Source organism: Sinocyclocheilus grahami, unplaced genomic scaffold (genome assembly GCF_001515645.1).
Source record: "Sinocyclocheilus grahami isolate Dianchi unplaced genomic scaffold, SAMN03320097.WGS_v1.1 scaffold1811.1, whole genome shotgun sequence".
Lineage (NCBI taxonomy): Eukaryota > Metazoa > Chordata > Actinopteri > Cypriniformes > Cyprinidae > Sinocyclocheilus > Sinocyclocheilus grahami.
Window position 1 is genome coordinate 120,567 of NW_015506990.1, and position 10,252 is coordinate 130,818.

The window sequence follows — 10,252 nt, forward strand, 5'->3', positions numbered from 1 at the left end:
TGTTATGCATGCATGTATGTATGTATGTATGTGTGTGTGTGTGTGTGTGTGTTCTGATCCAGACGGACCGTTGTTCTGCAGTGAATCTGCTGATGCTGCTGAGTCAGCGCTCTGGGGTCCTGATGATGGACAAGCGTCTGTCCGTCTGACTGGCTGTCATCTTCTCTTGTGTTTCTCACAGGCGTCTCACACACGCTTTCAGACCATGAGTGATGAGTCTCCGTTACAGACGCGCCTCACCACTGTGAGTACAACACACACACACACACACACACACACACACACACAGAGGAACATCATGAGAAATTTCCAGAAGACTTTTCAAATAACTTTTTACAATTTTTCTGGTGTTTATTTACTAAAAACTAAATATACAAGAAGTTAAAAGAATCAGACCCCCCCCCCAAAATAACCAAATCGATTATCGGAAAGGTCTTGATTTCCCTCATAGAAATGAATGGGTTACTCTGATAATGAAGCCGCTGTTTTTGCCGTTTTCCTGCAGAACATCAGTGTGAGAAACTGCAGACCAAGTGTTTTCGGCCTCTTCTGGCACTTCTCTGTTTGGAAACTCAGTGAGAGAAAATCTGTTTCTTCCCAAGTTCATTCTGTATGGACGAGAAAACATGACCAGCTTGTGTTATTGGGTGTGTTCAAAATCACGGCATCCCACCGTCAGCAAAACCTGTGAAAGACAGAAATTACTTTTATACTGACCAAACAATATTTTCTATCCCCTAACCCTACCCCTTACAGAAAGCCTGTTTGCATCGTTACACTTTCAGATAAACATCATTTACTATTTTAAATTATTTTTCCCTCGTGGGGACCGCAGGTTTTCAATTTCAGGTTTTACTATCCTTGTGAGGACATTTGGTCACACACACACACACACACACACACACTCACTCTCTCTCACACACACAAACAAACACACTCACACACACACACAAATAAACAAACACACACACTCTCTCTCTCTCACTCATACACTCACACACACACACACACACACACACGAGGAGCTGCAGTAAACGCGTCATGGCTCAAGGCTTTATTCCGTCTCTAATTTTAGCGCTCATGTCCTGGTTTCTCATTCAGAGACGCAGAAACTGAAGTGAAGATTCCTCCGAGTTAATTAATTGTATTATGCAGCGCTGCTGAGAGACTCTCGAGTGACGGACCACACACAACAATTATTGTTTCTTCGTTTAAAAATGTCTCTTTTTAAAATGTACTTCCTATGTAACTTTTGTTTTTTTAAAAAACACTGTATATGAAATGTGCTATATAAACAAATACATAAACATTAAAGACAGTGTTCACCCAGAAATGATCAATCTATCATCATTTACTGTGTTGTTCAAACCTGTATGACTTTATTATAGAAACACACAAAAAATATATTTTGAAGGAACCAAAAATTGAATTTCATTATCTGCACAAAAAATGCTGAGATATTTCTTAAATTACCTTTGTTTATGTTCCAATGACCAGGTTTAAACAACATCACTGAAGACAGAATGATAATTTCTGGATGAAACTCTTCCTTTAATCTATTTACAGCATTAGTGGCATAACTATGGTTGATTTGTACAGAGTAATAAATAGGAAAATAAATTAATCAATCATGAAACCAATTCAATTTCTTCTATAAAGCAGCTTTACAGAAGACAACAGTGTGAATTCAGATCAATGACAGTCATTATGAAACAAAAAATCTGAAAATAATTGAGAAATTTTAGAAATATTGGATGCATGGTATTCATTCAGCATTTAATGTGTCTTTTGCTTCTGTGGTTCGGTATTTAATGTTTTTAATGTAAATCTAAAAAAAGTACAGTATCTGTGGTTATGGACACATTATGGTTTATATTTACATTTATGCAAAGCGTTTTGCATTGCATTCAAGTATACATTTTTTGTCAATCCTTACTTTCTCTGGGGATCGAACCTGTGACCTTTGCGTTGCGAGCGCCGTGATTTGAGCTAAAGAAAGGCTGTAGATGGAGTTCATGGCATGATGGTCTGTTGTGGTTCCTCATGCCTCTGATGGACGAAATGCACATGATTTTGACTCAGATGAGCAGAAGCACAGAGATCTCAGTGTGTAACACACTGCTGGTGTGTGTGTGTGTGTGTGTGTGTGTGTGTGAGCATGCATGCGAGTGTGTGTGTGTGTGCATGCATGTGCGTGTGTGTGCATGCGTGTGTGCGTGTGTGTGTGCATGCGTGTGTGTACATGCGTGTGTGTGTGTGTGTGTGTGCAGGACGTGCCGCTGGCGTCTGGCTCTCAGGAGAACTACGTCCTGCTGCTGGTGCTGCTGTGTGTGTTCGCCGGCGGGACGCTGGTCCTCCTGTCCATCCTGCTGGTCTTCTGCCACCGCTGCTGTCGAGGAGAGCGACGCTACTCCAGGTGAGGAACATTCTCTCCTCCAGACCTCCGGAAACAGCCTTCATTCATTCAGAAGCGATTCGCTCTCGACCTGCTGGAACAGAATCATTAAGACTTGTGTTCACTGGAAACACTGGAGTTGACAAACCTCTTCATCACCACATATGGACCACAAATTGAGATTTATGCATCATCTGAAATCTGAATAAGCTTTCCATTGATGTACGGTTTGTGAGGATAGCACAATATTTGAAAATCTGGAAGCTACAAATATACCCCAGCGACTCAACACTGCTTCTGTGCTGCAGGGACACACATAATGTGTGTGTGTGTGCGTTTATAAACTAAACGAATCACTGTATCTCATCATGCTGCTGATGTGGTTTGTTTGGTGTTCAGAGCCAGTGATGATCTGGAGAAAACCAACACCACATACATAGAGGAGAGTCAGCCGACGCAAGGTACCTGTGAACACCACAAACACAGCAGCACAGTCAGGCCAAGGGCTCAATTAAGAGATTCATTAAGACTGGGCAGTTTTGTTTGATAATGAGATTTAAATGTCACTCAGTTTTGTTCGATTAGAGGTTTAAACTTCGGTCAGTTTTGTTCAATTAAGATATATATATATATATATATATATATATATGAGCACTTATGATTAGAAACAAACATGCAGCACTGTCGTTTCTCTCTCTGTCTTCTTCAGACGTCACCATCAGACTCGAGAGCGGCGAAACACTGTCCACTTCCTGCTGTCATGGAGAGACGGACGCGGATCACTTCCTGTCTGCGTCGCTCACCGGAAGACGGGTGTCCTTTAACGAGGCCGCCATCTACGAGCAGAGCGCCAAAGACCAGGAGAAAGGTCGAAGGTCAGACACACACACACACAGGTTAAGAGGTCAAGAGCGGCAGCGACCCGAGAACGTCAGCCTGATGAGAATCAAGTTCATGTTTTACTTCGGTTTTGTTCGATTAACAAATGACGACGGCTGGTCTTTTTTCGATTACAAAATTTAAATGGTTGAATTGAGAGATTTAATCGTTGGTCGATCTTTTTGGATTAATAGAGTTCAACATTGGTCGGTTTTGTCGCGGCCCACATCCAGGTGTCTGTCACAGAATTAAGTTCATGCTTTAGTTCACAACCATAAAGAAGCACTGCCACTGAATATCAGAAAACAGCAATGCATCAGACTTGAGCTGGCACTGGTTCTGGATCCTGACGGGCTGTAACGGTCTCGCAGGTACACGCTGACGGAGGGCGACTTCCATCACCTGAAGAAAGCTCGTCTGACGCACCTGCAGCCGCCGGCGCTGAAGATCCTCACCATCATGGAGTGCGATTCACCGGAGAACAGCGTGACGCTCAGCGAACAGCCCTCACAACACCCATCCCTCTCCATATTCCAGGTGACACACTGCTTTCATATCTCTCCAGCATCACCTCCAGCATGAAGAGCATCAGCAGTGTGTTCACTTCGGTCCAATGCACTGCAGAAAACATGAAAAATGCACTAGTGGCCCATTTGCAGTACAGGCTTATGTGAAGCAACATTAAATACTGTAGTGAACTCACATTATACGAACTACTAAACAAACTCTCAATAGGCCTGATGATCTGCAGACACAAAGACTTTGTTCAGTAGCTGTGACTGAATAAAGAGCGTTTCAGCAGGTTACAGCAGCACTTTTGGGCGTAAATGTGATTGTTTCACACGTTCATCCTAACTCTGACCGGATTCATTTTCTGCATAGAGCTGCAGTTACGCAGCACAAACGCTGTCAGTGTGTCTGACTTCTGAAACTGCTTTCCATAGATAATAAAATATGATTGTCATAAATAATAATAATTAACCAACCCTTTAGAACATCTGTCAACCAATCAGAATGAAAAATTTGACAAAAAAGTGGCGTTTTTATATTATTTATTTATTTGCTCAATGCTCAAAATATTTTGATATTTTCTGTTTTCAAATTTAAGTATTACGGTTTTTTTTAGTATTCATTTTCATATTTTAAATGTAAATATTTATATGGAATGTCAATATATATAGTTTTTTAAACATGTTTATTTATTTAGTATCAAGTTAAACTACAGACTTAACTCTTTTTTTACATTTTATTTTAATTTGGTTAATGTTTACTTTATTTCAAGTAACAAACGTTGTTTTTTAGTTAATAACCCTGTGCCGGATTGAAGGAGGATCCTCATAAGCTGCTAAATTAACGTTGTCATACTCCTAAGAAGCATAATTGTTGAGTACAATTTTCAGTTAGGCTGAAGGTTTTGATATTCCATTGATTTTTCAGTGATTTGTGCAGTTTTGGGATTCAGTTCTCCGTCAAGGATGCATGTGATGCTGCATATGAAGGGGGCCTGGAATCATTATACTATATCATTATACTGGCTACAGTTTGGAATGTATGATGCCTTAAAATGATCTTGCAGTCTCCTTAAACAATGTTTTACACCCGGAGATCTTATTCAGCCCTGTGTGAGCCTGGAGAATAAGAATCAATACCGGATCAATACGGCTACAGTAGCTCGGTCTAGTTACAGTCATGTGACTGGTGTGAGATCTGATTGGCTCAGAGATTTCAAGCAGGAGCGCAGGACAAAAGCTGCTTCCTGATAAATGAATTATAAAATAATCGCATTATTCTTCACCTGATGTGAAAGGTCAGTCAGTACTGCATGCTCATTTCCTGCTGATGAGCAATAGATTGCATTACATGCTCTCATTATTGAGGCTGAGGGGAGCTTCTTTTCTTCTCTGTAGCTCCGTTCCAAAACCTGCTGATGTGGAGAACACACTGTGAGGAGCTCACACTAAAAATAAAAGCCAATTGAAAATATTAATAAATGCTATAGTACAGGGGTGGTGAACTCCGGGTCAGAGTTCAGCTCTAACCCTAATTAAAACTCACCTGCCTGTAGCTTCCTAGTAACCGTTCAGACCTTGATTAGCTTGTTCAGGTGTGTTTGATTAGGGTTGAAGCAAAACTCTGCAGGGCTCTCCAGGACTGACGTTCGCTACCCCTGCTATAGTAGTATAGAAATAATACTAAATTAACAATGTCACAATGCTGCCTATTAGTGATAAAGTTCGGATCATTTTACCGACTCGGACCTTTGAGTCTCGTTCAGCAAAATGAACTAATCTCTCAAATCTTCGGGTTTGAGTCGTTTGCTCATCACGCGACAGCCCCATAACGACTCGAAAAAGATGAACTAATTCCAGTACTGAACCTATAGGATGTTGCGCATGCGCAACTGAACGAATCACACCCCGAGACGACTCGTTCTTCCCGAGTCACGATTTCAAAATGAACAAATCGTTCAAGAACGACCCATCACTACTGCCTATGTAGAGAGTCTCAAATCAGTCACTAAGGTTTCACCATAGTTGTGATTCTGCCTTAGAAGGTTTTGGAACAGAGCTTGTGTTTCAGTCAGTGATTGTGTTACTCAATGAGGGTCATTTGTGCATATTCTTATTCCTCCATTTTTCTTGCATTCTCCTAGGTTCTCCGCGGAGACGTGCATTTCAGAGGCAGCGGGCAGCCAGCGAGACTCTGGATCGTGTAGAAGAAACCTTGCAGGGTGGAGTCAGCGACTTCTTGTTGCGAAAACCCACCGCGCTGCCTCAGGTGGAGCCGCCAAGACGCCTCTCAGCCGGTTCTTTGGATGCAGGAGCTCCTCCTGCCCTCAGCAGGTACGGCTACATCACCTCAGGAGCTCTTGTCAAAATATCCTAAAATTAGAGCAGGGGTGTCCAATCTTGCTCCTGAAGGGCCAGTATCCTATAAAGCATGCGTCTCCAAACTACTCGGTTTCCTGCAGAGTGTAGCTCCAACTTGCCTCAACACACCTGCCTGGAAGTTTCTAGTATGCCTAGTAAAGCCCAAAACACACTGCACGATTTTAGCAATCCTATAAGATCACTGCATGTCACACTGTGCGACATGGATCTAATAAACTTGGCTACGACGTGTGTGTAGACTGTACGATGATGACACCTATTGACTCATATGCTACGACGCACGTTACTATAAAAGAATAAAACGTCATCAGCATGCGCTAGTGATAAATAATAAGAGCGTGAGATATCACACTTTAGCAGTTGTAGTTTTTACATGTGCTGAGAAAAAGTGGAAGTGACGAAAGAGGAAGGGATAAGAGCTTGAGGCAAGCAGTTTTACGTTTAAGCACCATGTCGCATTTTTATTGGTTGGTCAGTAAACGTTGATCGTAGCAGCAAACACACTGTGCGATGATCATGCTGCGTCGTAGACTATCTTTGGTCGCAAGACCGTGACAACGGCTGTCTTTGAACCTCTCTCACTGTATGACACAGGACCACTGATTAGGATCTACGATCACAGAAGATAAATGAATTATAAAATAATCGCATTATTCTTCACCTGATGTGAAAGGTCAGTCAGTACTGCATGCTCATTTCCTGCTGATGAGCAATAGATTGCATTACATGCTCTCATTATTGAGGCTGAGGGGAGCTTCTTTTCTTCTCTGTAGCTCCGTTCCAAAACCTGCTGATGTGGAGAACACACTGTGAGGAGCTCACACTAAAAATAAAAGCCAATTGAAAATATTAATAAATGCTATAGTACAGGGGTGGTGAACTCCAGGTCAGAGTTCAGCTCCAACCCTAATTAAAACTCACCTGCCTGTAGCTTCCTAGTAACCGTTCAGACCTTGATTAGCTTGTTCAGGTGTGTTTGATTAGGGTTGAAGCAAAACTCTGCAGGGCTCTCCAGGACTGACGTTCGCCACCCCTGCTATAGTAGTATAGAAATAATACTAAATTAACACTGTCACAATGCTGCCTATTAGTGATAAAGTTCGGATCATTTGACCAACTCGGACCTTTGAGTCTCGTTCAGCAAAATTAACGAATCCCCCCCCCCCCCCCACTACACACTTCATACCTTTTACAACGGACCTTTGAGTCTCCTTCAGCAAAATTAACGAATCTTTTTTCGAGTAATTTCGTTCATTTTAGCAAAATATAATTAAAATGTTACATGTTACTTCTCTAACACATCTACTACTTACGCAAACATTGATACAAACAAGACAGAACTATAATGCTATAAGAAACAGAAAAGATTAATTCATTGTTAACCTGGGTCTTTAGTCTATGATTAGCTCACCTCACCTCTTATCTGACAAGTCTTCGGGTTTGAGTCGTTCGTTCAATACGTGACAGGCTGACAGCCCCATAAGTTTAACCAATGCAGTCTGAGCCGGAAAGAGAATTGGTTAGTTAATCTCTCGAATCTTCGGGTTTGAGTCGTTTGCTCATCACGCGACAGCCCCATAACGACTCGAAAAAGATGAACTAATTCCAGTACTAAACCTATAGGATGTTGCGCATGCGCGACTGAACGAATCACTCCCCGAGACGACTCGTTCTTCCCGAGTCACGATTTCAAAATGAACGAATCATTCAAGAACGACCCATCACTACTGCCCATGTAGAGAGTCTCAAATCAGTCACTAAGGTTTCACCGTAGTTGTGATTCTGCCTTAGAAGGTTTTGGAACAGAGCTTGTGTTTCAGTCAGTGATTGTGTTACTCAATGAAGGTCATTTGTGCATATTCTTATTCCTCCGTTTTTCTTGCATTCTCCTAGGTTCTCCGCAGAGACGTGCATTTCAGAGGCAGCGGGCGGCCAGCGAGACTCTGGATCATGTAGAAGAAACCTTGCAGGGTGGAGTCAGCGACTTCTTGTTGCGAAAACCCACCGCGCTGCCTCAGGAGGAGCCACCAAGACGCCTCTCGGCCGGTTCTTTGGATGCAGAAGCTCCTCCTGCCCTCAGCAGGTACGGCTATGTCACCTCAGGAGCTCTTGTCAAAATATCCTAAAATTAGAGCAGGGGTGTCCTATAAAGCATGCGCCTCCAAACTACTCGGTTTCCTGCAGAGTGTAGCTCCAACTTGCCTCAACACACCTGCCTGGAAGTTTCTAGTATGCCTAGTAAAGCCCAAAACACACTGCACGATTTTAGCAATCCTATAAGATCACTGCATGTCACACTGTGCGACATGGATCTAATAAACTTGGCTACGACGTGTGTGTAGACTGTACGATGATGACACCTATTGACTCATACGCTACGACGCACGTTACTATAAAAGAATAAAACGTCATCAGCATGCGCTAGTGATAAATAATAAGAGCGTGATAAATAACACTTTAGCAGTTGTAGTTTTTACGTGTGCTGAGAAAAAGTGAAAGCGACGAAAGAGGAAGGGATAAGAGCTTGAGGCAAGCAGTTTTACGTTTAAGCACCATGTCGCATTTTTATTGGTTGGTCAGTAAACGTTGATCGTAGCAGCAAACACACTGTGCGATGATCATGCTGCGTCGTAGACTATCTTTGGTCGCAAGACCGTGACAACGGCTGTCTTTGAACCTCTCTCACTGTATGACACAGGACCACTGATTAGGATCTACGATCACAGAAATCGGCACAATTGTTTCACGATGCCAATCTTTTGTCTGGGACAGCCGGAATTCGTGCAGTGTTTAGGGCTTAAGACCTTGTTTGGCTGGTTCAGGTGTGTTTAATTAGGGTTGGAGCTAAACTCTGCAGAACACCGGCCCCTAAGGACCGAGTTTGAAGACCCCTGCTATAAAGCATGTTCCTGGAACCCCCCCAACACTGCACATTTTGCATGTCTCTTTAAACCAAACACCCGATTCAGGTCATCAGCTCACTCATAGTTACTCCTTGACCCACATTGTGCAGTGTTGGGAATCACTGCTAAGACGTTCTGTTCCCATCTGCCCGAACACACTCTCTCAGGAGTCTCCAACTCTGCTCCTGGAGAGCTTCCAGCTTGCTTGAATACACCTGTCTGTAATTTTCAAGTAACCCTGCACACCTTAATTAGCTTGTTCAGTTGTGTTTGATTTGGATTGGAGCCAAACTTTGCAGGACGGTAGCTCTGGAGGAGTAGGGTTGGAGACCCCTGCACTAGCTGGTTCAGGTGTGTTTCAATAGGATTTGAGCCAAACTCTGCAGGATAGTGGTCCTTCAGGAGCAGGATTGGACTCCACAGAATTAGGACTGTCCTATCCTGCTCTTAGAGAACCAATGACGTGATAACTACTGACAGGTGTGTTGGACCAGGGTTGGAAATGAAGTCTGCAGGTAGGCAGATTTCCAGATTTCCAATTAGTTAGTTTAGCTCCAGTCTGCCCAAATACACTTGCCTGAATGTTTCTACTGATCCTAAAAATTCTGAAATTCTGATTCAGATGTTTTAAATTAGAATTTGAGTCAAACTCTGCAGGATAGTGGACCTCCAGGAGCAGGATTGGACACCTCTAATTCAGTCCAGTCCTGCTCTTGGAGGTTTACTATCTAGAGGGCCAATGTTTGGTGAGTTGAAGCAGGTGTGTTAGATGAGGGAGATATCCAAAATGTGCAGTGGTGGGGGGTACCCAAGACAGGTTTGAGAAGCACAGCTATAGTTTAGCTCCAACCTGGCCATACACACTTTCCTGAACATTTCTTGTACTCCTGAAAACGTTGATTAATTGCTTCAGGTGTGTATACTTAAGGTTAAGCATAATCTGTGCAGGACAGTGGTCCTCCAAGATCAGGATTGAACATATCTGAATTAAGGGAACTTCATGCACCTTAGCATTACATTTCAGGATTCACAGTTCAATTCCTAAAGAAGCCTTGATTCATCTAATTTTTTTAGTAACTGCATGGACACAAATCTTGGGCAAATTGAAACCATTGCTCATTGCTAAATTCTAGAGATTATGTTCATATTATTCATTTACAGTATAATCTAGAAGGTTTGCAGAA

General features: G+C 42.5%; 1 protein-coding gene and 1 long non-coding RNA gene across 2 annotated transcripts in view; one reads left to right on the top strand and one right to left on the bottom strand.

Moving 5' to 3' along the window:
• Window positions 1–44: 44 nt before the first annotated feature.
• LOC107572767 (uncharacterized) lies at window positions 45–2,049 on the bottom strand. Its single transcript, XR_001607396.1, has 3 exons — window positions 1,937–2,049; window positions 467–608; window positions 45–242 (listed from the first exon to the last, which is right to left on the bottom strand). It is a non-coding gene; the product is annotated as an uncharacterized lncRNA (long non-coding RNA).
• A 689-nt stretch (window positions 2,050–2,738) lies between these two features.
• LOC107572764 (protein Dos-like) overlaps window positions 2,739–10,252 on the top strand; it is a gene marked incomplete at its 5' end in the record, with an annotated part of 13,224 nt that continues 5,710 nt past the window's right edge. Inside the window, 6 exons of the mRNA XM_016259202.1 lie at window positions 2,739–2,856; window positions 3,105–3,270; window positions 3,646–3,850; window positions 4,383–4,389; window positions 5,928–6,080; window positions 8,059–8,248. Of these exons, the coding sequence (XP_016114688.1) occupies window positions 2,739–2,856; window positions 3,105–3,270; window positions 3,646–3,850; window positions 4,383–4,389; window positions 5,928–6,080; window positions 8,059–8,248 (839 nt within the window). The remainder of the gene's footprint in view (window positions 2,857–3,104; window positions 3,271–3,645; window positions 3,851–4,382; window positions 4,390–5,927; window positions 6,081–8,058; window positions 8,249–10,252) is intronic.